Genomic DNA, 27,938 nt, shown 5'->3' on the forward strand with positions numbered 1-27,938 from the left:
AAAAAAATTCAATCTTTTCCTCAAGCAGTGGCTGAACTATGAAAATGAGGCCAAGGACAATGGACATCTGACATATGGAATATTCAAGCATAAGGTATCTGTATACAAGATATGAAGTATCCAGATCTACTACCTTCTGAAAAATAAAGCTTTCTACAAACATGACAAATAGTTTACATTGCTGCCGCCGTATAGTAATACCTATGTCTTGCATGCTGAGACTTTTGTCTCAGGTGAAACAAAAATCAAAAAGGGAAAACCAAAACAAAACAGACTTAGCATCACACAGAAAGCATGCTCATATGATGCTTGCTAATGTAATAAATGTGCCTAGGTTAATTCCCCTTAAGTTGGACAGATTAAGTATTTAGTATTTAAATGTTTATTTTAAGTTAAATTTGATTTAAACATAGTAAGATACAAGTAAGGATTGTTAATTTTACTGTTTTATTATTTAACTTTTGGTGTTTTTATAATGTTTTAAGAATATTCATTTACTTATGTGGTATGATTGCCAATGAGACAACTGTCCACAAGAGATCAAAAGGACACAGACAGACACATCAAGTTTTCTTTCATACCTTATTGTTTAAAGTCATCCTGATTAATGACAAGTTTAGGATTTTAATTGATATTCAGTTGGAGTCGGCCTTGCACTTTATTTAAGACTAACTCTGGGAACACTTTATTTTCATTTTACATTTGAAATAACTCTAACGTAAGAGTACCCAAATTGCACCTATTAAGAAAAAAATAGCAAAGACTAGAGACTAAACAAATTTTTTTTTATGATTTGATACTATGCACTTCTTTCAACATAGGTAAACATGTTTAGATATACATAAAAGGTTCACAGTCTTTATCAACAGATGGACTGCTTACTGAAAAAGCAAAATGTACAAAAACGTCACCATGCGACGTCATCAAAACGTCATCTTTTTAAAATTAGCAAATACAATATATTATAAGTATCCATTTCGTAAAATATGAAGAGTAAGCACGGACTAATATCCAATTGTTTAAAATATTTGAAGATTTAAAGTTATTAGACTTTTGACGATGTGAATTTAAGCATGGATGCAATTTGGGTACTCCTCATTACAGAATCATGGATAGTTTGGAGGTTGATTCAAACCCATTTTTTATGACTCAATATGGATTAAAAATCAAATTGGTGTACCTATACAATAAAGAAGGATAGGGCTACAAAATAAACCCAGTATGGACATCTTTTTCTTGATCAGTAAACAACGTAGGTGAAAAAACTGTCAAAATATGTGCAATTTGGGTACCGTCACATTATTTTTGAACTTCATTTGGGAAAGTTTTCTGACTCTTGTTTATCTTTGATTAATGCATTTATAATTTTATTGTAAATTTGTGAATAAAATATAGTTTCATTTGATTAATTGTCTGTTGTTAATCCATAATCCAATATCAGGTATCCAGATGGTTAAATAGGGAAGAAGTACTGGCCACTACACATCCCGGGAGGTGTTGTCACCGACCCCCTCCTTTTACACTACAAAATGTCAGTCAGCTCACATTTTCAGTTTCTGAGAAATGTGACGAATATTTCATGGAACAGACAAAAAGACCAGTGATTCTCCTTCTTTGGAACAGGGCCATAATTAAACATTATCTAAGTCTGTATACTTAATCATGTGTAACTAGGTTTTTAAAGTAGGTATTTACATAACATAAAGTAACAACAATCACAAGGATATTGATAAAGCATAGCATACACAACAATTACAACAACATGTTCTATAACTGTAAACCTGTCTGTCAAACTTCAATCGTTATGTACAAAAAAAAAGTTCCAGTAACTGTACTTAAACCCCTATCTTCAAATTTTAACAATAAGTTTTTTGATTTTCCAAAAATAATCTAGGCAATCTTGTATTTCAAGCGTGAAACATTCTCTATTCTTACATTACACAGATTTTAGCACTATAACTCTATTTTGGTGAAGAATGAGAAATTTTTAGAACTAAACTTGCTATTGATAAATGTAACCATGTTAAATATCCCCTACCCCCCCTCCCTGGATTTTTTGTTGTTGTAAGTTTCAAAACATGATTGAACTAAGTTTAACAATCAAGAATTGTCTATAAATTAACAGAAAATCAATTTTGTTTCCTTCTGAATTCAAAGTTTTATATTTTAAACTAATTATTTTGCTTGAAACAGACTACAAAAATAATCAATCTGAAATACAATAATGCATATATGTGATTCTTCCAGCGGGAGTCAAAATATCCCCCTTTTTCAGACCCTCTTCAGTCCCTCCCGTTAAAATTTGAAATCTTGGCTTCGTGAAAATGTCAATCTTGAAATTTTTTTGTCTGTAAAATTGATATAGACAAATATAAAGTCTGAGAAACTCGAAATGAATATGGGAAAAGTCCAAGAAAAACAGTTCTAAGTCACCATTTCCTATTATTTATTTTGTGTCAAAAGGTAAATAAGTTATAGTGTCTAGTAATCAATGAAGGTGTTTAGGATTAGACTATATAATACAAGAATAAAAGATGATTGGCAATTACCTGGGGATCAACTGGCTACCTTTAAGACACACACCTGGATGATTAAAAGTGAAATACTGACAATGGATTAAGTTGTATGAATAAACGACGACTTTAATTTGATGCTGTTGTAAACATGGAACAGTAACTGAACCTCAAAGACAAATGAAATCAACTGCAATATGATATGTATGGCTTGTTTTCTTTCTAAGCCAATGAAATACCTATATAAGTATGTTTGTCTTGGACAATTCTAAAATGTTATAATTTCACAAAATACAAACTGTATGTTATAACTAAATACCCCAGCAGCAAATTAAAGAAGACCAAGTATCGAACCAAATTCAACTCTGCCTCGAGATCTGATTTCAAATGGTGCAAATCCAGTGCCAAGGGTCAAGACCATGCTTACTACACTTCATGCAAAGCGGACTATGGTGGCCCTAATAACTTGACCAAACATATGGAGACAGCTACCCACCAGAAAGCTCAAAACTCGAATAATTCAACACCACTGTTCAGTATAGTGGTACCAAAATTGACAAAGTAGCTTAAGCTGAGGTACTTTTAGCAAACAATGTATGATGGCTGATCCCATTATTGTGAACTATATATATATAATGAATAAATATTATCTTCTATTTTAATCAAGTAAAAATGAGTTTTCTAATTATATATACTTCAGGAAAGAACACAAAGAACAAAAACACACAAATCTCTACCTGAAAACTTGTGTCTCTCTGAAAAATCATAGTACATCATGTTTTCTAGTATTATGATTTATTTCAGTTACAATAAATTCTAAAAAATTTTGAGTGATACTGAGTTTAAAAAAAAAAACTCCAAACAAAATAGTCCTAACAAATTTAAAAGTCCATTTTTTATTATTTGAGTATGAGGGGACTTGTATACTGATGGTATTCTATCAAAACAATCTGAAATAACAGTACATTGTGCTTTGTTTCATCCATAAAGTCTTTGGCTGATTAAAGTTAATTCTTTATACCATGTATACCATTTAAAACTACTCATGGCTTATTTCTGAACTTCACTGGCCAAAATATTTCATGGGTCTGAAATGTTTAATGTGATAATAATTGAAAAACTGATAACATAATTACAATTTTCAAATTACATGAAGATAAATAGCAAATCAATTCCTTACCTGAAAAGGGACTACTTTGAGTTAATGAAGGTGTACTTGTTGATGACCACTCAAATGTACAGTCACCGTCACATAGGGACGGGATATCATTAACAACAACAGACACCTGAAAAGATAGAAAGAAAAAATTGTAAGGATTCTGCGGAACCCAGTGTCTCGTCTACTTTTAATTGCAGGCTAAAAAAAAATGAGAAAAAAAGAAAAAAAAATATAAATATTCCTCTCTATACTATCTTTTGATTGTTAGAAGCTTCTGTCCAAGTGTGGAAAAAATCCAGGATATGAATCTAATTAATGCTTATGGTGACTTGAGTAACACCAGTATCACTCAGATTACAATTCTACCTTGACAGGTAAGTTTGTATTTAGCCTATAAAATACTTATTTAGCCTTGAGAATTGAAAGGTCAGTTTATCCCATTCATACAATAGAAGTTGATTAATTTGGCTTCATGCCATTTACCTTGTCCAAAAGTTAGGTCACTTTATTGTTATTGTGATATTGTTAAAGTACAAAAGAACCCTATATTCTGACCAATACTTAAAACTTCGTGCATCTTGATTTAATTGTTAAAAATTAGTTAATGTTGAATTTTTGGGGTTATTTTCAGCCTTTTAATTGCATATTTCTTTACATGGTAGTTTTTTTTCAGATATAACAAAAAACTATCTGCTTGACTTTATAGAAATAGACTATGCTTGCAGATTATCTATAACACTGTCTTGTTTTTTGTTTAAATCAAATCCGACAGATTATTATTTAGTTGCAAAATATTTTAAATGAGAGCTGAAATTTTTTCTATCTTTAAATGTGCATTGAAGGTTAAAATATCATAATGTGAACAAGAATGAAGAAAACATCTTTGTCCCAAAAAAAACATCATCAACCAGGATATATAATTCAAAATATTAATTTATTATACTAATATCAGTTGATATCTCAAGCTGCTGTTTTGCATGTTAACAATGTAGGTCATGTCCCAACAGAAAATCATTAATATGACTGCAATGTACTCATAAGCACAAACACATAAGGTCACTGTGAAATAGACATATAGGGCAAGAAACAGTCAGTTATACTAAACCAGTTTGACTAGATGTTTAGTTTAAAACCTGTTTGACTAGATGTGTCTTATATTTTGACAATGTAAATGACATGAGGACCTGCATGGGTTTTTTTAATATCTGTATTCTTTAAATTTTTAGGGCATTTTTCTTTTAATAGCCTTAAAAATAACTCTCATTCTGTAAAATTCTCATGAAAATGATTTTTCTATTTAGTCTTTCTGTTACAAGATTATTTATTAATTCTGTACATTGATCATTATATTATCAGTATCGCATTACAGTTACCTAAGTTACCTTTTTATTTTGCACAGTTATTCTTTAGACTTTTGCACCGCATTAAATTATTTTCTATTCTTTATTTTGTTGTTCATTTTCTCTATTCTCTATTTATTTGTTGCTATAACATGAATTCTCTATTCTGTAAACCCCATTCAGACCCTCATAGGTAAACTTCTATTGTATGAATGGGATAAACTGACCTTTCAATTCTCAAGGCTAAATAAGTATTTTATAGGCTAAATACAAACTTACCTGTCAAGGTAGAATTTTAATCTGAGTGATACCGGTGTTACTCAAGTCACCATAAAAATCTTTAACAGCAGACTGTATGTAATGTTAATAACTGGAACAAAAACTAAGTCTATTAATAAGTAAAATACGGAAAAACAGTAACTAATTTTATCAAATAACCTTCCAGATACTAGCTTCTGATCATAAACTTGATAAACAAGCTTCTGTCAAAGTTTGATACAAATTAAGGATAGTTAAAAAAAAGTTATTAGACTTATAAAAACTTTAACCACAAAATGAATGTAATGTTTCCAAGCAGAAAAACTAAGTCCATTCATAAGTAAAATATAGGAAAAATGGGTATTTAAAAAAAAAATTTTACTTCTGGATACTATCTTATGATCATAAACAAGCTTGTGTCAAAGTTTGGTACCAATCCAGGATAGTTTAAGAAAGTTTTTTAAAATCTTAAAAACTTTAGCCACAGAGTGAATGTAATGTTTCCTGGCAGAAAAGCTAAGTCCATTTATAAGTAAAATACAAAAAAAAAGATTTTTTTTTTATTTACTTTTGGATACTATCTTATGATCATAAAAACGTTTCTGTCCAAGTTTGGTAGAAATCCAGGCTAGTATAAGTTATTAAAATTTCAAAAACTTTAACCACAGAGTGAATATTTGTGGACAATAACACCAACAGAATGAAGGATTGCTATGTCTCTCTTTTTCAACAAAAGTTGAAGGCTCCACAAAAACTATATATGTGGTATCATTGACAACAACAGACTCCTGAAAAGATAGAAAGAAAAAACTAGGGATGGGACATCATAAGAAACCACAGACACCTGAAAAGATCCAAAGAAAAAAAATCCACTCTATTCTTATACTTTAGCAAATATAAGCTGTTTCATAATTTCATGAGTGATTGTAAGGAAATGGTGGGAGGATGTTGGATCTTTATTGGGACTCTTGGATTGGGTGGTTTGAAAAACTTGGGATTTCGGGATTGATTATTCGTGATCAGGAATTCTTTTATGGAATTTCGGTATGTCAGGATTTAAATTTCTTTAAATTTGGGACCTCAGGATTTCATGTTTTTAAGCCCAGGATTTCAGAATCAGTACCCCTTACCCCCCTCATGAAAAAGGATGTGGCATTCTGGTGACATTTCTTATAGTTTCCCCAATCCTGACATAACAGCATAATAAATATTCAAGAATGGTATTTCTATGCTGATCACATGTGAAAATGATAATTGGAGTCCCCACTGATAGACTGACAGACAATTGGCTACAGTTATATAACCGTTACACCAATTAAATTATGCTTCACATTATACCATCTTACATTCACATGACCAATGGAAGGACATACACACAGACAAAGTTTTATAACACAGTCATACAAACCTGCGGTTTTACATGGAATGTTCTTAGAAACTCTCCAAAAATTGGACCAAACCACAATCCACCATCTTCTATATTCTGTGAGGTAACTACAACACCAACTCCATTTATATCACTACCATCAATCTGAAGTTATAACAGAATAAAAATGAGGCCCCACATGGTGGTGTCCAAGTAATCACAGTATCACATAATCATTAATTATTTTTTTAAACTAGATAATCAAATAATCAAAAATAGTTTCAGGTTATCAAATAATCATTAAATAGTTGGTCTCGTAATAAAGATCAGATCTTTAGAAGGCATTCAATTATAAGTCTCCTTTGGTTTGTCTAGTTTAGTAAATTAAAAACACTTCCCATTTTCAAGACCAATCAAAGGTCTGAAAATATTTGGAAACATGTAGTGTCACATTAGCATTTCCTCGGAAAGATTGCATTATCAGTTACAATTTTGAAACAGAACATTTTCTTGATTATTTAAGCAAAATTTTCCTTAATATTGGAATTCTGAGGACATTAAGTATCTAAGTATCCTGTGTGACAATAACAGACTGTACAAGAATATATCCATAGTTCATGGATGCCTCACTCGCACTATCATTTTCTATGTCAAGTGGACAGTGAAATTGGGGTCAAAACTCTAATTTGGCATTAAAAATTACAAATGATCATATCATAGGGAACATGTGTGCTAAGTTGCAAGTTGATTGGACTTCAACTTCATCATTCAAAACTACCTCGATCAAAAACTTTAACCTTAAGTGGGACAGACGAACGAATGAATAAACGGAGGAATGAAGGGATGGATGAACAAATGGATAAACAGATGCACGACCAGAAAACCTAATGCCACTAGGTGGGGCATAACAAATACTATAAAGAAGGACAAATAAGAAGGCATATGTGATATGATATTGAAAATTGAAAAGGTATTATTATTAGATTATCTGTATCTGTTACATTACTAAGGTTTCTGAAATGTTGGACAGGACAGAAATGTAAGGACATATAAAAGTCCCCTAAGCATTAAAATTATTAAATGTCCTGATTTTTTTTTCTAAATTATTGACATTCTGAATTGGTACTCACATTCAGAGCTGAAACATCCATTCATGTCCAGTGAAGGATGTTTATTGAATACTGTCGACATCGCGATATCTACAATGTTAACACGATATAGTGTCAACATTGTTTACATTGTTTGAACCCTTATATAATGTATACATGGTTGACATCGCGATGTATACAATGTTAAAATGATGTTGTGTCAACATCGTTTACATTGTTTGAACCCTTATATATTGTTTACATCGTTGACATCATTAACATTGCGATGTATACAATGTAAACACGATGTCGTGTCAACATCGTTGACACTGTTTGAACTCTTATATATTGTTTACATCGTTGACATCGTTAACATCGCGATGTTTACAATGTTAACACGATGTCGTGTCAACATCGTTTACATTGTTTGACCCCTTATATATTGTTAACCCCGTTGACATCGTTAACATTGCGATGTATACAATGTAAACACGATGTCGTGTCAACATTGTTGACATTGTTTGAACTTTTATATATTGTTTACATCGTTGACATCGTTAACATCCTGATGTTTACAAGGTTAAAACGATTTCGTGTGAACATCATTGACATTGTTTAAACTCTTATATATTGTTTACATCGTTGACATTGTTAACATTGCGATGTACACAATATTAAACCGATATCTAGTCAACTTTGTTAACATTGTTTGAACTCTTATATATTGTTTACATCGTTGACATCATTAACATAGCGATGTATACATATAAGAAGATGCGGTATAAGTTCAAATGAGACAACTTATTATTTAAGTTACATCTTTTATAAGTATACCCCTATAGGTTTGACATTAATACAGAGTTTTGGTTTTTATCGAGTAGCAAGCTATGAAAGGCACAAAAAAACACTAGTGTAAAACTATTTGAACAGGACAAATAAAGGTCTAATGTAAAAAAAACATGAAACCAGAAACACGTATGAACAATTCAACAAACGACAACTACTGAACGACAGATTCCTGACTAAGGACAGGTGCAAACAAATGCAGTTAGTTTAACGTTTATATACGTACCATAGACTCAATATAAAATATAAACACGATTTTGACACAATACTGTTAGCATTGTTATGTGAACAATTTAAACAGAAAGGTATTAATAAACTAGAGGCTCTAAAGAGCCTGTGTCGCTCACCTTGGTCTATGTGCATATTAAACAAAGGACACAAATGGATTCATGACAAAATTGTATTTTGGTGATGGTGATGTGTTTGAAGTTCTTACTTTACTGAACGATTTTGCTTCTTACAATTATATCTATAATGAACTTTGCCCATTAGTAACAGAGAACTATATTTGGTAAAAATTTACATAAATTTACCAAATTAATGAAAATTGTTAAAAATTGACTATAAAGGGCAATAACTCCTTAAGGGGTCAATTGACCATTTAGGTCATGTTGACTTATTTGTAGATCTTACTTTGCTGAACATTATTGCTGTTTACAGTTTATCGCTATCTATAATAGTATTCAAGATAACCAAAAACGGCAAAATTTCTTTAAAAATTACCAATTGGAGGGCAGCAACCCAACAACCAGTTGTCCAATTCATCTGAAAAATTCAGGGCAGATAGATATTGACTTGATTAACAATTTAACTTCTTGTCAGATTTGCTCTAGATGCTTTGGTTTCATAGTTATAAGCCAGAAACTGCATTTTACCCCTATGTTCTATTTTTAGCCGTGGCGGCCATCTTGGTTGAATGGCCAGGTCATCGGACACATTTTTCAAACTAGATACTCCAAAGATGATTGTGGCCTAGTAGTTTCAGTGGAGATTTTGTAAAAGATTACTTAGATTTATGAAAAATGGTTAAAGATTGACTATAAAGGGCAATAACTCCTAAAGGGGTCAACTGACCATTTTGGTCATGCTGACTTATTTGTAGATCTTACTTTGCTGAACATTATTGCTGTTTACAATTTATCTCTATCTATAATAATATTCAAGATAATAACAAAAAACAGCAAAATTTCCTCAAAATTACCAATTCAGGGGCAGCAACCCAACAACCGATTGACCGATTCATCTGAAAATTTCAGGGCAGATAGATCTTGACCTGATAAACATTTATATTCCCATGTCAGATTTCCTCAAAATGCTTTGGTTTTTGAGTTATAAGCCAAAAACTGCATTTTACCCCTATGTTCTATTTTTAGCGGTGGCGGCCATCTTGGTTGGTTGACCAGGTCACGCCACACATTTTTTAAACTAGATACCCCAAAGATGATTGTGGCCAAGTTTGAATTAATTTGGCCCAGTAGTTTCAGAGGAGAAGATTTTTGTAAAAGATTACTTTAATTTACGAAAAATGGTTAAAAATTGACTATAAAGGGCAATAACTCCTAAACGGGTCAACTGACCATTTTGGTCATGTTGACTTATTTGTAGATCTTACTTTGCTGAACATTATTGCTGTAAACAGTTTATCTCTATCTATAATAATATTCAAGATAATAACCAAAAACAGCAAAATTTCCTCAAAATTACCAATTCAGGGGCAGCAACCCAACAACCGATTGACCGATTCATCTGAAAATTTCAGGGCAGATAGATCTTGGCCTGATAAACATTTTTACCCCATGTCAGATTTGCTCTAAATGCTTTGGTTTTTGAGTTATAAGCCAAAAACTGCATTTTACCCCTATGTTCTATTTTTAGCCGTGGCGGCCATCTTGGTTGGTTGACCGGGTCACGCCACACATTTTTTAAACTAGATACCCCAATGATGATTGTGGCCAAGTTTGGTTTGATTTGGTCCAGTAGTTTCAGAGGAGAAGATTTTTGTAAAAGTTAACGACGACGGACGACGACGACGGACGACGGACGACGGACGCCGGACGACGGACGACGGACGCCGGACGCAAAGTGATGGGAATAGCTCACTTGGCCCTTCGGGCCAGGTGAGCTAAAAAAGAAGTGGAATGATTGCAAATAAGTAAAATTTCCAGTACATACATACTAACTTGCACATCTATAGATAACCGTATGGCCTTTAACATTGAGCAAAGTTTATATGGCATAGTTAACAATAAAAGACGCCGACATGAAAATATAGAAAACAATTTTAACTAAATAACTAACTGCTTAACCATGTTAACTTATTTTAAAAAAAAGAACGAAAAAAAATGTACAATGTATATACAACAACAACAAGATGTTGACACTATATTGTTAACATTACGATGTATATGATGTGAACGATGTAAACAGCAACGTGTAGACACTATATATACAATATAAACACGATGTTGACACAATATTGTCAACATCGCGATGTATACGATGTGAACGATGTAAACAGAAAGGTATAGACTTTATATATATAGATACACTATAAACACGATGTTGACAGGATTAGATTGTTCTAATGTGGAACATCTCAAGGATGGGACAGAAATGTGATGACTAAATGAAAGTTAGCACCAACTGAGCCTTGAATGTCCTGATTTCCTGATTTACTGAACTTAGTCTTGTACTTGCTTCAGAGGTGGACCATTTCAAGGAAGGGACAGAAATGGGATATCATATTGAAAGTTAGCACAGTCCCCTGAGTCTCCTGAGGGTTGAACGTCCAGATTTCCTGATTTTACTGACTCCTGAATTGCTACTTACATTCAGAGGTGGGACATCTCCAGGACGAGACAGAAATGTGATGACTAAATGAAATTTAGCAAAGTCCCCTGAGCGTTGAACACCCAGTTTCCTGATTTTATTGACATCTTGAATTTCTACTTACATTCAAAGGTGGGACATCTCCAGGACGGGACAGAAATGTGATGTCATATTGAAAGTTAGCACAGTCTCCTGAACGTTTAACGCCTAGATTACCAATTCCTGGCATAGTTTCCAGTTCATCTGCTAACAATTCATTTTCTAGACTGTAGTCAATACCTGAAAAATGTTCAATATTATCAATAGGTTAAAAAGGCTTTCAAAACATAATTGACAACAAAAAAAGGTTTCAGAGACAGGTTGTTTATTTCACAAAAACATGTGACCTACTGTGGATTTTTTAATATTTGTTGGATACCAATTTTTCGTGGATTTCGTGGGTACATTTTACCACGAATTTAAATTTTCAACGAATCAGAAATTTTCAATTGGCTTGTATGCAGATTTTACCAAAACCACAAAATTAAATATACACAAAAGTGTCAATATGAAAAAGAAGATGTGGTATGATTGCCAATGAGAAAACTATCCACAAAAGACCAAAATGACACAGACATTAACAACTATAAGTCACTACCGGTACCGTACGGCCTTGTTTTCCTCAATCCACAAAAATTGGTATCCAGGAAAATAAATGAATCCAAATTATAACTTATCAGAGTAAATAAGTACAAAATTATCAACCATGTCAACTTAAATAAATCTAGGAACTGTCTCATTAGAAAAACAGTTTTTTGCACTTGTATGTGACTATAAACAAAATAATTAATGAGATTTGGTGAAAACCAGAAAAAATAGTATGAATTTTAAAATTAATGCGTGCATTTGTTTTTGCAATTTTCTCCTTTTGGACTAAAATGCGATTATAATTTTTGCGATATTGAGAAAAATCCTGTTTAATTTATATAAAAAATTACAAAAAGGGAGTTTAAAGAAACTCATGATTTTTATTGGCACAACTCTATCAGATTGAGTTCTTTCTCTGTATAAATTAAAATACTAAATTAATACAATAGTTAAAAGATGGAAAATAGTAGACTGGACAAAAACGGTAAATTGTAATAACTGCCTAAAACATTTTATGACAATTTTTAAGATTTAGATATTATATTGTGTCATTGATCTTTCACTTTAGGGAGCTACCATTTGATTTTTATAGGGGGGCTAGGATGAAAAATTTTGTCCTGCATTTTTTTTTTAGCTGTAATCTCTGTCCTGCCTTTTTATTTTTCACTCTGTTTGGTCCTGCCTTTTTTTTTTTAGTTTATCCTGATTTTTTTTTACCTAAATTGTTATCCTGACTTTTTTTTTGCAAGTGTCTCATCCTGCCCTTTTTTTTACTCAAAACTCCTGTCCTGCCTATTTTTTTCAAATTTCATCCTAGCCCCCCCCCCATAAAAATCAAATGGTAGCTCCCTTATAGATCATGTCTCTTATGTTAGTTACAGTTACCTGATACAGTTTCACCGTTAAATTCAACATTATATGTCCCTGTCAAGGGTGGTGATGCCTCTGTTGTCCTGGAAACTGCCACCTGGCCATCAGTAACAAGGGGAGTAACTGGTGTTAGTGCAGGGAAATCGTAGCCACAATCATGGGGTGTAAATGTTATTTCATAAACACCAATTGAAGGTGAAATAACAGATACTGATTTCATCAAGGCATTGTTTGGTTTTGATGGTAAAATTCTATAATCATTTACTTCTGAAAAATAGAAAGAAAAGTATGCAATAGTGAAAGTGTGATTTAAATTTTTTTACTTATATACATGTGAACTAATTGGAAGTGGTGGTCGGGACAGGATCCCTGAAAATTAGATACTTATTCAATGGAAGGTGTGGCTTTTATATACAAATACTGTTTTACAAAAGCATGAAAAAAGTTGAATAGCAAAAAAGTAAAACTGTAATAAAGAACAACTTCATGGCTAATACATGTAATATAATAAACTTTAAAATTTATAATTGTATAATTTTTTCATATAAAAATCAGGAGTTTGCCAATGAGGTAACTATCCACCATTAGTGTCAAACAAGTCACATCCTAAATGAAAGCAAAACCTTTATAGTTATTATCAAATGATTAAATACAATCAAACTTATTATTAGCTAACTGTTAGAAAGAAATAATTCCAACTTACTATCTAAATCATCAACAGGAGCTTTCCTTCCAATATACACATCATCAATAAAGAATTCCTGGACAATACCCTGTTTAAACACTCTGATTTCTTTAACATAGAATTTAAGAGCAGCTGGTTGTCGTTGACTTAGTGCAGCTTTCATGTCTAAGCAGTGAAGGTGCCATCTGTTAACAAAATAGGGAATATAAAATCAATCTTATTGCACAATTGTTATATTCTGATTATGCAATTGCATCATGAAAACAATTGGTTGATATCAAAGTTATAAATTCAATAATTCACCAGTAGAAAAGCACACTATGAACAAGTATGTAAAACAACTTTGTTACACTTCTATCTATTTCCCTCAACATTTTTAGAGTAGTTGAAATTATTAAGTTTACAATGTAGAGTTTACATGATTAGCCTGCAACCATTTGTCAGGTCAGGTCAACTGGTCAACCCTGCAACCAATTGTTGGGTCAGGTCCTCCCGCCGGAACTGGTCAGAGTAGGGAGTTTCTGTCAAGACTGGTTAATTTTGCCAAAAAAAAGTTTTTCTTTTTTAACAAAACAGACATATATGATATACTTACTACTGAAATTAGTTTAAGAAATAATATGCACCAACAAACTTTTTTTTATAAAACTGAATTTAACTGGGTTTTTCTTTTTGAAAGGTTTGTGAAAGCAACTTTGCTTGTTTCTGACTCCTAGATATTATTTCAAGTGTATATTATTGTTATGTAAAAATCTATCTGAATAAACCTTCAGCCTTATACAATATTATTTCTACTCCAAATGTTGTACAAGTTGCAACAGTTTAATCATAAGAGGTGGAACCAATTTCAATTTTTCAGAAAACTTACACAAACTATGCAAAAGGTCAGGCATTCACACATTCACCTACATTTATGACACACTAATGACTTCATTAGTCAAAAACCTTTTATAACTGAAACAATTTTTAATTTTAACATACATGTATTTTCTTAAATACTTTTCACAACTTTATAATTGCAGTTAAAAAAAATCAGGTTTTTAAGAGAAACAACTTGAGTTAATGAAGCAACTCAATTGGTCAACTACCTTACCCTAATATTGGCCTAACTTATGCCGAATGTCACCTACCCTTCGTCTGTATTAAACGTAACAGGTACATCATAATAAGTGTATATGTACTCCAACATATCATTCTGGTAAGTGTAGGATAGACGAATTCTGCTCTGAATTTCATTTCCACGGTAAGCAAAGCAGACCTGAAATTAGTAATTTTAAAGTGCATAGTTTTAAATGCCCTCTTACAACACTGACACCCCTAGATAGTTAAACTCTGGTGAGGATAAGTAACTTTTAATGTGTTTTTTTATAGACAGAGAATATATCATACAACATATTTTTTACAACATATAAGAAGATGATTCTTGCATTTTATAACAGACACTTTCCAAATTAGTAACAGGTCTGAACATTTTGTAAAACCTTCTGAAATTCTACAAAATAAGTGACTTTGATGATGTCATCCTACCAATATCTGATGAAACTACTGTAAATTCAGAAGTTATTGTGTGCATTCATTATTTCCATTTTGAAAATCTTCATAAATGTGAGTTTTATTAGTTTGATATCAATAAATGTTGCACACAAATGAAGAGATCAAAATCTAAAACAAAACTTTTTGTTGTTGCAACACATATATATATATATATGTCGATGTTGTAAATTTAACAATCATAAAAACATTGTTAACAGTATTTACTGGTAATTATTATAAATCTGAAAACATTGCTAAAACGCATTTCATAAAATACAATTATTTTACTCTTACTACATTTGTATATTAAAACAGTGTAGTATCTATCTTAGACCAAATCAACCAGAGAAAAGTTCTCCAACAAAAATAAGGATAGATATAAAAAAAACAAAAAAGGTTTTATAAAAAAATGTTTTAAGGCTGAAGAAAACCTACCAAAAATACACTGGTTGTTAAGAATAGTCCTTTACTAGCCACCACCATATCTCTAAAAAGATAGCCTGGGTTTCTTACAACCTTTTGTCCACAAAATGGTTCCACTTTATTGGTCATCAGTCCACCAAAACCAGTAGGTATGGATGTTTCAAAAGTATAATGTCGACTTTTTCCTTCTGGATTTTTCAGTTTTTTGGAACATCTGGTTCCATACATAATACTTAGTGCAGTTTCCACCTAAAATATATACTTTCATAAATATTGATAATTAAAAAAAAAAAAAATGGTTAATTTATATTGCCATATTTTTCTTTACTTTTTTATTCCACAACAGTCAAATAGGAATGACTACCAAAAAAACCTGATGAAAAGCTATGTATAAGATGAGTCCTGATATCAATATATCAGTTAATTGTTGTTTTTTTTTAAATTTCAATAGGGAACATACTTAACATTATTGTAGTATTAAACCAATTTTAAAGACGTTTCGGCCAATGGCCTTCTTCAGTTTCTTTATTTTTCTTCTCAACTACATGGCTGACATTTTTACTTTTACAGTTATTATTGTTCATATGGCTCATATTTGACAAAACCTTTTGAAAGTTTGGGTCATCAATGCTCTCCAACTTGGTACTTGATTGGGTCTTTTGTTAGTTGAAATAATTTTATATCATATGTACCTGAAAATAATTTACGTGACTACATATTAGAACAAACACACAAAACCAAATGAGAGCTATCATGCAAGTTAAGGTATATGTAAAAAGATGATCTGAAGCTGCCCATACTTAAATAGGTCCCACCTGTAATGGAAGCTTATGTATCTCTGTTTCAGTTTTAAATAATCCAAACAATCTACACAAACTATGAATGTTTTAAGTCATAGATTGATGGAATACTCACCTGTTGAGCTGAAGCAGTCGGACTAATTAGAGGAGAGGGAACAGTTAAACCAGTATGTAATACAGCCAGGAAATCACCACTAGGGCTTCCTGAAGTGGTCTGGCTACCAGTTGCTGCCAGGGTTTCACCAATACTGCCTGGCGTTGTCATGATTTGAATTCCACCAAGTCCTCCTACAAAAATGTATTTTGTACAAAACAGTTAGTGCTTTTAAAAGGATGTTGGATCTTCTTGTTTTTTATTCTTATTTACAGATAATCAGAATTCTCTGGTTTTAACCATGTGGTGCCAATAATAATTTTCCCCAACTTTTCTTTCCATTATCTGATTACATATGTTTTAGAATGCCATCTTTGAAAATCCTTGTTATTTTTTTTTTCCATAGTTTTTGAAAGAAATAAACTGTTAAATGTAAGGCAAATCTAGAGAGAATAATCCCCCCAATATTTTCAATGACTTATGACTTTAAAATAAATCATAAAATAGATTGTCATGTTATATTAAACAACCTTGTGGTCAGTACAATTATACAGCTTTTTTATGTTGATGTGGCTAAAAAAAATCTCCAATCAACTGATCAGTTTTAATATACATAGACATAAATTTCAATAGTAAATTTAACCAAACGTGTGCACCAATAGGATAAGGATAAATTGTGTTACCTTGTTCAGTGTTAAAATATTATAAAGAAGTTTTTATATATTGTTTCATAATTAGAGTAATGATCATTCAATCAACATGATCAACATTTATAAATGAGAATACCTCGTTCTGAGTTGAAGGTAATTGTTAGTAGAGTCCCTGGTTGTGGATTGGTCGGTGTAGCTGTTACAGTGAAGGATTCAGATGTCTCTAAGAAAGCAAGATCATTCATAGAAGCCTCAACTTCTGTATTGTCAGCTGAAGTTGTCAAGGGTTCTGAAAAATAATATATACTAAAATGAATTTCTATGTTCCATAAATGTGCAATTTCAAGCTCAAATTGTTTCTTTGATCATGTTAAACTAAAGAAAAAAAAAATTCATATATTCAATAAGTTTTTATAAATTAACAATCTTGATGTGAAAGGGTTTCTTATTGTTTGCTTCCTGAATTTTGAAATGAAATATTTATGGATCAAATTTATAAAAAAAATCCATAAAAAGTGAATAATTTTGTGTGTATTTGACTCCAATGATTAAATTGACAATGATTGTCAGTTTTATTGATAATTTGAAATGAGCGTCACTGATGAGTCTTATGTAGACGAAACTCACGTTTGGTGTACTAAATTATAATCCTGGTACCTTTGATAACTATTCCTACAAAAGGTTTATCATGAGTTTTCTCTGACTTCAATAAAAATAAAAACTGGTCCCTACAAAATAGCCTACCGTGCTGAAAGTGGCATTTAATACAAATCAGTCAATATATTAACTCACCTGTACATGAGCCATATATACAGAGCTGGTATGTAGCATTACTCACCTGTACATGAGCCATATATACAGAGCTGGTATGTAGCATCAGTAAAGCCACCACTTTGTTCTGTCACCTGTACTTGGTAGACAGCATTAGTTTGGTTCATGGAAGAGAATCCTGAGATGGTCATGGTCTGAACTGCTTTTACTACAGTTGATCCAAATTTCAATCTAACTCTTTCCTGTTTTGCAAAACCAGTTTGGGTGTTTAATAACTCTGTGTTTAAAAACCGAGCTGCAACCTGTAATTTGGCTGATCCTGAAGTTACTTGGTGAATTGCTTCTATATAATAACTGAAAAAAAAGTTAACAATAGAATTTCAGGTTATTATAAATTCATGCGAGTACAAAATTACAGCATTCAGTGGAAATCACAAAATTATTTGTTTATTGGTACAAATGTTTGTGAATTAACCAAAACTAGAGGCTCTCAAGAGCCTGTGTCGCTCACCTGTTACTGTATTTACTGATGTCGGCCATCTTGGTTGGTAGGAGGGGTCATTAGACACTTTTTTAAAATAGATACCCTAGTAATGATTGTGGCCAAGTTTGGTTAAATTTGGCCCATAGTTTTAGAAAAGAAGATTTTTGTACAAGTTACAAAAATGACGAAAAGTTGTTCAATATTGACTATAAAGGACAATAACTCCTTAAGGGGTTTTCTGACAATTTTGGTTATGTATGACTTATTTGTAGATCTTACTTTGCTGAACATTATTGCTGTTACAGTTTATCTCTATCTATAATAGTATTCAAGATAATAACCAAAAACTGCAAAATTTTCTTAAAATTACCAATTTTAGGGCAGCAACCAAACAACGGGTTGTAGGATTCATCTGAAAATTTGTGAGGGGATAGATCTTATTCTGATGGACATTTAAATCTTAAAAGATTTGACCTAGTGTCTTAGTTTCAAAGATATAAAGCAAAAACTGCATTTTACCACTATGTTCTAAGTTTAGCCATGTCGGCCATTTTGATTGGTAGGTGGAGTCATCGGACACATTTTTTAAAACTATATACCACAATTATGATTGTGGCCAAGTTATTTAAATTTGGCCCAGTAGTTTCAGAGAAGAAGATTTTTGTACAAGGTACAAAAAATGACGAAAAAGTTTTTAAAATTGACTATAAAGGACAATAACTCCTTAAGGGATTGACTGACAATTTTGGTAATGTTGATTTATTTGTAGGTCTTATTTTGTTGAACATTATTGCTGTTTACAGTTTATATCTATCTGTAATAGTATTCAAGATAATAACCAAAAACTGCAAAGTTTCGTTAAAATTACCAATTCAGGGGCAGCAACCTAACAACAGGTTGTCCGATTCGTCTGAAAATTTCAGGGCAGATAGATCTCGACCTGATCAACAATTTTATACCTGTCAGATTTGCTCTAAATGCTTTGGTTTTAAAGATATAAGCCAAAATATACATTTTACCCCTGTGTTCTATTTTTAGCCATGGCGACCATCTTGGTTTGATGGCCAGGTCATCGGACACATTTTTTAAACTAGATACCTCAAGGATGATTGTGGCCAAGTTTGGTTAAATTTGGCCCAGTAGTTTCAGAGGAGAAGATTTTTGTAAAAGTTTATGGAGGACAAACGCCAGACGCCGGACGCTAAGTGATGAGAAAGCTCACTTGACCTTTCAGGTCAGGTGAGCTAAAAAGACATTCATTAATATATTAAAATAAATCAATTCCTTACAGCATGCCATCCATGTGTCCCATTTATGTTTTCATGGTACATCCCTAATGTTCGTAGCAATTGACGGAAAATGAAAGGCATTCACAACTACTGTGGATTCCTAATTATTCGTTGGATACCTAATTATTCGTTGGATTCCTAATTATTCGTTGGATACCAATTTTCAGGTATTTTCTAGGTAATCCATGGACCATGAATTCCAATGTATAAACAAATTAATAATTTTCGTGTCCAAGAAAATTAGCACCCAAGAAAATAAATGAATCCTCAGTAAAACACAAAAAAGTGTAACTTACGGCGTTCCTTTAGTCAATTGAAAGCTGTTAGCTGAGTTTCTATAATTTGCAGTACTGCTGGAACTGGTTACTACCTCAACCTGGAAAACAAAAAATAAGTGCTTGTTAAAATATTTAAACCTGCTGCATTTGTTTGCACCTGTCCTAAGTCAGGAACCTGTTGTTCAGTGGTTGACGTTTATTGGTGTAGTTTTGAAGTGTTTCTCATTGTTGCTTTGAAGATTGAATGGGGTTATCTTCACAATAAATATTGGTAACAAGAGGCTGTTAAGAGCCTGTGTTGCTCACCTTGGTCTATGTGCATATTAAACAAAGGACACAGATGGATTCATGACAAAATTGTGTTTTGGTGATGGTGATGTGTTTGAAGTTCTTACTTTACTGAATGTTCTTGCTACTTACAATTATCCCTATCTATAATGAACTTTGCCCATTAGTAACAGAGGTAATTATTTTGTAAAAATTTACAAAAATTTACCAAATCAATGAAAATTGTTAAAAATTGACTATAAAGGGCAATAACTCCTTTAGGGGTCAACCGACCATTTTGGTCATGATTACCTATTTGTAGATCTTACTTTGCTGAACATTATTGCTGTTTACAGTTTATCTTTATCTATAATAGTATTCAAGATAATAACCAAAAACGGCAAAAATTACCAATTGGAGGGCAACAACCCAAAAAACGGTTGTCCAATTCATCTGAAAATTTCAGGGCAGATAGGTATTCACTAAATAAACAATTTAACCCTCTAGTCAGATTTGCTCTAAATGCTTTGGTTTCAGATTTATAAGCCAAAATTTACATTTTACCCCTATGTTCTATTTTTAGCCATGGTGGCCATCTAGGTTGGTTGGCCCGGTCACCAGACACATTTTTCAAGCTAGATACCCCAATGATGATTGTGGCCAAGTTTGGTTAAATTTGGCCTGGTAAGTTTCAGAGGAGAATTAAAATTTTTGTAAAAGTTAACGATGCAGGACGACGGCAGACGCCAAGTGATGAGAAAAGCTCACTTGGCCCTCTGGGCCAGGTGAGCTAAAAACTCTTGCCAAATGATGTTAACGGTAATTTTTGGTGGATGGCAATAAAATATACACTTTCTTTTAGACAATAAAAAATCGACTGATTTTGATGAATCTTGTGAAAAAAAATCAGTAATGATAATTAGTTGAGACCTCTGACAAAACACGATAAGGAGATTTTGAAGAATTGAGGTAAAATTTTAACCAAAAAATTTACCATTTGACGCCTGACGGTTAAGGACATTACTACTTTCACACATAGATTAGACCGTTGGTTTTCTTGTTGAACTATTTTACACTAGTCATTTTGGGACCTTTTATAGAGCGCCGTACAGTGTATGCCAAGGCTCCTCGCTCTTTGAGGCCTCTCACTTTTTACACATTGTGACTTGGATGGAGATTGTCTCATTGGCACTCATACCACATCTTCTTACATCTATTAACCTTTAATGCAGGATTTTGTGTGTCTCCAGCATTTGTAGTCAAATAAAGTCTGGCTCCTCCATTTCCAAGGATATGAAATGTGTACTCTCCATTTGAAGGAGGTACAAAAAATCCCTTCACTCTGGATACAAAACTGTTTCCCACATCCTCAAAAAAGAAATCATCAATTTGACTAGTACTATAATCAGGCTCTGATCCAGTTAATCCTGCTATAGTGGTTTCCAAATTAGCAAAAGTGGAGGTCGTTTCATTCCATCTTTCCCAAATTAGTCCTCGATTCCCTTTAAAAAAATATCAATAAATTTGAGGCTCCAGAGATACTGTTACATCACTTTTGTTCTCAAATACTGAATGTGAAGAAATGTCAGAAATCATATTCAGACATGTATGCATCAATTTCATTTTTTGTATATAAAAGTAAGGAATTGTGGTATGATTGCCAACTACCCATTATAACCAAAGGACAAAGAAAGTTAATTAATCTATTTTTAATTTTTTTCAATACATATTTTTTTTTTTTTTAATAATCATGTCATTGTAGTAAAATATTTTTTCCATAAATCATTGAATCAGATTCATACAAATTATTAAAAGACTTATTTATAAACTTCACCAAATATTAAAAAGAGATCAAAATGTTAATGTAGAAAATTCCACCTATCAAATCATGGTAATGATAGAGTGAATAAAATAAAACTAAAAATTTCAAAACAAAAATATATCATGTTATAGGTTCTTACCAAAATAAGCTGAGGATGAAGATTGTTTTGCTGTTACACACACAAAGCTTGAAGGAGTAACCTCCCCTTCTATTTCACACATTGTATCTACAAATATAAGCATAATTGTAGAAGACTAAAATGACTTACAAGGGTTTTATTTTCAAAAAGATGATAGACACAAGTTACATACTTTCATTCAGAAATTATGAAAGGCAGATGTTAATAAAATGTCCCTTTAGGTATTTTGTGTTTGAATGTGACAAAAGAAAAAAAAAAAATTCTCTACATTTGCATCTAACAGGTAACACTTGGAAAATTTTCAGCAATTCTAGAATATATTATCTAAAGTATCCATTTACATTTAAAATATTCAACAAAAACCTACCTCCAATTGTAACTTTAACATTTGTATCAAAGTTGTTCCCTGTAACAGTTAATCTGAGTCCTCCTTCCGTACTCCCTAAAGGTGGAGATATACCAGTTACCTCAGCGTAAGTCTGGATCATGTAAATATCACCATTACCTGATACACGAAGCAGATCAAGGTCTGGTAATGTTCTGTAAAAATATACTAGAGTATAAGATAGAATATCTGGTGTCGAAACATCATACAAACAATTCCCATTTTATAAACATTATTTGTATTTGTAGAATATTTTTAAAATAAATTGTATGATAATAAAGCGAGTAGTAATTAGTGACAGTAAAAACTACAGATAAGACATCTGATCTCACAAATGTTATACAATTACTGTCTTTTGATGAGGTAAATATGCGATTTTATTGACTTTTGAAAAACTAATATTCACTGAGGCCGACGGCCGAAGTGAATATCAGTTTTTCAAAAGTCAATTAAACCCCATATTTACCGAAACAAAAGACAGTAATTGTTTTATTCCATATTCCGAGAGAAGAAAATGTATTTAATCACAAACATATACCAAAACAAATTTTACATGAAACATTTTACCATAACGTTGTATGTAAAAGCGTGTGACGTTAAGCGCGGTGAATAACACTTTCCCAGGTGAATATGCTTTTTTATTCAAAATCCAATTCGTATAGAGAAACCTACTGAAATAATACCAATATGGAATAAATCATAATATTGACTAAATGAAGCAGTTAAGAAGCAATACCACTGTACTGTTATTAAAATTTAAAAGTTCTATTGAGGCTTGATTTTGAGTATTTTTTTCTAAACAACTAGCATTGCTTACAAAATTCTCTTTTCTTAAAACTTTTTGCTTTAAATACAACATACATGTACCAAATAAAACCAAAATTGGTCCAATTTATAATTCATATAAATACATTGGAACATAGTCTTAAAAAGAAAATATTATTTCTTAAAATTTGATGGTACCCACTTCAGACAGTAAGTCAGATGCTCTGTTGACAAGCATTACTATTGCCCAATCATCATGATCATAATTTTGAAAGGGATCTTAAAATATCTATCTTTTCAAATCTCAAAGCAACTTTATATAAATAAGGAGATGTGGTTATTTGACATGAGACAAATTTCCACAAGAGACTGGTGGATGGGGATATATCAACTATAGGGAACTGTACATCCATCAACAATGAGCAAAATACATAACACATAGGAAGCTTTAAAAAACCTCCTGCATGACCAAAATTCACAGAAATTAAAGCTTGTTTTAGTCAATCTATACACATTAACAATTACAGCATTCCAAACCAACTGAATTCATAAAAAAAATCCATCGATTGAGATAAGCTTAAAAGGAACCCTGCAGTCAAATTTGCTAGAAGTTGTTTCTAAGGAATTTTGTCAACTCTGACAACATTAATATTCTTCATAAAGTGATGATATACAGCTAACATGGCCTATTGTGACAAGGCATTAATTGCAACAGACAGTACCTACCTTCCGTAAGGACCATCAATTATAATACTGGCATTACTGTTACCTAAAATATAAAACAAAAATTGTTTGTTATAGAGAGAGTTGTTAAGAAACAAAAACATGTAAATTGATATATATGATGAATAAGAACAGCAACCATAAAATTAACAATACAAATGTTAAGCTTTAGTACAGTTCTATATGAGACAAAACATAAGGGTGTATAACTGTATATTAAAGCCATTGAAGTGCCTTTTAATATCCAATCCCCATTCCCTACAATCTGCTCGTCTTTAATACCCAGTTAATATTCAGTCATGAAATAAGTGAAGCTACCAGTACCTGTTATAACTGGTTTATCATCCTCTAACTTAGTATGATGTGACCCTGTCCCAGCTACCCTAATGTTGCCCTATTCTGTCTATACAACTTACCGATGAAGGTTCCAGTCATTTTACATTTCAAGGTGCCTGTTTGAGCTAGTCCATCATTATCTAATGTTATACCATAGCTGTAGAAATTAAAGCATAAAATTAATAGATATAAGAAGATGTGTTATGTCAATGCCAATGAGACAAATCTCCATCCAAGTCCCAATATGTAAAGTAAACCATTATAGGTCAAAGATGTATGCTTACTATATATAATTATCCATGAAATTTTTATTATAAGCCGTGTGGGATGAAAATTATACCTTTTGCCTACATGTCTAGATCACCTGTTGAAACTAGTTGCTTAAAAAAAGAAAAGCAATACATGAACCTTAGACCGCTGAATGCCAGGTCACCCAAAGATTGTTGCTGAATTTGTGTTTGCTTTTGAATTAAAATAATTGACTGTGATTAGAAAAAGTCAGCTCAAAGTGTATATTTACATCTATAATTTAAATATTTTGACATTTTAAAGCAAGACTATTCTATTTAGTACTTTGGAATGTACATTAATTTTCCTGATGATAAACCTTTTTGCAAATCCCAATTTCTCTAAACCGAATGACTCATGCAAATTGAACAAACCAATTGCAATATAAATTTATGCACTCAGTTTGCTTTATAATCTGGAATTCTGCATTCATTTATTTTATCTAAAGTATCTTTATATTTTGTTTCCTGCATTGACCTTCATGTTCTCAACTCGTTATTGAAGCTGTCTGTACTCATGGTAGATTTAAATGTTTAGATAAATCTAAAGTCCATTTTCCATGTGCAATGAAACCTGTGAGTTAGGTTATACATAGGACACATTTTAATTACATTTACACTCAATCATTTATTATCCAACTTTAATCTAGAAAAAGTCTACTCTGTTTTTTAACTAAAACAATTTAAATTGGTTTCATACTTTGACAGTAAAAAATTAGCACAAATTACTAATTTTGTTAAAAATTCAATGACATAATATTGTGTTTAACCTTTTTCTGAACATTGTTTTTCATTTACAGAATGAAAAATGTCATCATTATACAAGAATATTAAATCTTTTAAAAAAAGACAAACTTTTATTCTTTCTCACAGATTACAATATGGACAAAAAACTCCAATGGCCAAGTTTACTCAGATTGCTAAATGTTTTTTTTTCTCTTAGCGTCACTTCTTTATAATAATTTGAGCAATTTAATTCCACATATATATTTCCAAAGTGAAAAGTATCTATATACTAAATACTGCACAACAGTTTCCATGGTTACTTACAAAACATCATTTGGCATCTTTAATTCACACAACTGGAAAGCAGCATAAACTCTAAATAAAAAAAAACAGAATATCAATACACATTCATTTTAATTTTATGTAACTAAATTACAATGGGAACTTCACATAGTTACGACAGATTTATAACAATTGCACCTCAATATTTACTTCTCTAAAGCCTCAATTCTTGTTTCATTCCCCCTCTTTTTCCCAGCCAAATACATCTGTTCTTATAATGAATGGATGGATACATAGATTAGTGTTTAATGTCCAGTTGCAAATATGACATTCATTCAGGACAGGTTCATCATATGAACCCTGATTTAGGCTTCTTTATCAAAATTATAAATGCACTAAAGCTTGAACTTTGGACTTAATAATAATAGTTTTACTCTCCCCATCTTTACTGAAAGGTATTAGTGTTAACGCAATTTCCTTAGGTATTGTATCCCATCAATCTGAAGCATCCCTTATTTGTAGCAAAACGAAAAGCATGCCTAGTACATGACTAGGCCTTCCCTGGACTACATTGCTCTTTATGAAACAGCCCACAAGTAAATTAATTATCAATTTTTGTTAAAATACAGTTTAAATATTAATAATGTTGGTGTATTTACCTTAGTATAGGATCACTGATACTATTTGTTATTGCTGTACTGATTACGTTACTGCCATATACTGCTGACATGATTTTACCTTTCAATTCAATAACTTCACCTGAAATCATATTATAATCCCTAAGAAGTTGTACCAAAAATCATGTTAATTGTTAATAAAATGAACAAATTTGACTTTTGTGTATTTTATGAAGACTATTCTGAATTTCAGTGAAAATTAAAATGACAAAAATACTGAACTCTGAATTGTGAACAAGTGAATAAGGTATGTACTGTCCAGAGGTATAGGGGAGGTTTAAGATCTCACAAAACATGTTAAACCTTGCCACATTTTCGAGTCAGAATCCCCTGGTCTTTGTTAGCTTTGTATGTTTTTTTTCTAATTCTGGTTAATTTATATGTGTCTTAGTTTAGTGTGACGATCATTTTCCTTAAACTTTTACACTTTTTGTTGAATGAACAGCTAAAGCCAGCCTTCAGGTATAATTTTCATGCAGTGTTGGAAGACCTGTTAGTGCGCTTTGGTCTGGATTCTGCTCTTTGGTTGTGTTGTTGTAGCTTTAACACATTCCCTATTTCCATTCTTAAAGTTATTACCATGCTTCATCAGTAACGAAACCAGGGTGGCCCCTCTTTGATTGCCCCATAAAACTATATCTCATGATTTTTTGGCATAAAATAGTCCCAAATTATAACCTTTAATGGATTATTTTCCCTGTCAAAAATCCTGACCCCAACCCTAATGAATTTAACAAATGTTTAAGATTTGTTAATTTTAAAATTCTTCATACCTGCCAACTGTCACTATTTGGGGGGGGGGGGGATTTCCCCCATGGAGGCTCCCAAATTGAAATTTTTAAAGAGCAATTTTGTCCACAATTTTAACAAAACAATTAATTCTACAATGAATTGAGGCTTATAAAAGTATGAAGAAGCCAAAAAACAACATTACACTGAATGTGAAGGCCCCCTTGAAGGTTTTTTATGAGCATGGCAGCCATCTTGAACGCAAAAACCCCATGGGCATTTTGAAAACTTGGCAGGTATGATTCTTCAACAAACTGTTTTTATATAGAAAAAAATCAGAACCTGAATATACAACTGATATAAGAAAGGTTAGGCACAGTTAGCAGTTAGGGCTATAACTTTGATGATGACATTATCATGGTCATGTGAGCAAAAGTAATAAGAACTACTTATTAATAAATAAATTCTAAAGAGACACATGGCTGCATATTATTGTTATTTAAAATGAGTTCACATTTTTGTTAAGGTGCCAGGTGAAGCAGGCCTTCTGGTGCAGCATTTTCTTGCTGACAACTGTGTTTAAAACCCAGTGGTGGACTTAGGCTCTTTTCTGATCTTTGGTCTGGTTGTTGTCTCTTTGACACATTCTCCATTTCCATTCTCAGATTTTTTATAAGTTATTAAACTCAAATAAGATACTGGTCATGATGGTATGGTCGTTGTAAATTAAATTAGAGGTAATTTCAAACATATATCTATGGTTAAGATGCTATTTGACCCACATGTGTACATGTGCATGACATTTATTGTATACTTACCAGGTGGTGCTGACTGTTGCATCTCTGTTATTGTTGGAGTGTTGTAAATTGTATACTTAAAATACAAAGTTAAAAACTA

The 27,938-nt window shown here is 32.0% G+C and overlaps 1 protein-coding gene across 1 annotated transcript; it reads right to left on the reverse strand.

The window, feature by feature from the left end:
* Nucleotides 1-83: 83 nt before the first annotated feature.
* Nucleotides 84-27,914, reverse strand: LOC143078533 (fibrocystin-L-like). Its single transcript, XM_076253395.1, has 20 exons — nucleotides 27,860-27,914; nucleotides 26,295-26,394; nucleotides 25,678-25,728; nucleotides 24,421-24,497; nucleotides 24,008-24,050; nucleotides 22,499-22,671; nucleotides 22,132-22,218; nucleotides 21,392-21,672; nucleotides 19,922-20,001; nucleotides 17,920-18,206; nucleotides 17,218-17,370; nucleotides 16,453-16,625; nucleotides 15,550-15,786; nucleotides 14,712-14,839; nucleotides 13,600-13,766; nucleotides 12,912-13,163; nucleotides 11,524-11,678; nucleotides 6,679-6,801; nucleotides 3,694-3,799; nucleotides 84-136 (listed from the first exon to the last, which is right to left on the reverse strand). Exons 1-20 carry the CDS (start codon nucleotides 27,879-27,881, stop codon nucleotides 84-86), a joined length of 2,748 nt encoding a protein of 915 aa, XP_076109510.1. The 5' UTR covers nucleotides 27,882-27,914.
* Between the last annotated feature and the right edge of the window lie 24 nt (nucleotides 27,915-27,938).

The sequence above is a fragment of the Mytilus galloprovincialis genome, chromosome 6, assembly GCF_965363235.1.
Source record: "Mytilus galloprovincialis chromosome 6, xbMytGall1.hap1.1, whole genome shotgun sequence".
Taxonomy (NCBI): domain Eukaryota; kingdom Metazoa; phylum Mollusca; class Bivalvia; order Mytilida; family Mytilidae; genus Mytilus; species Mytilus galloprovincialis.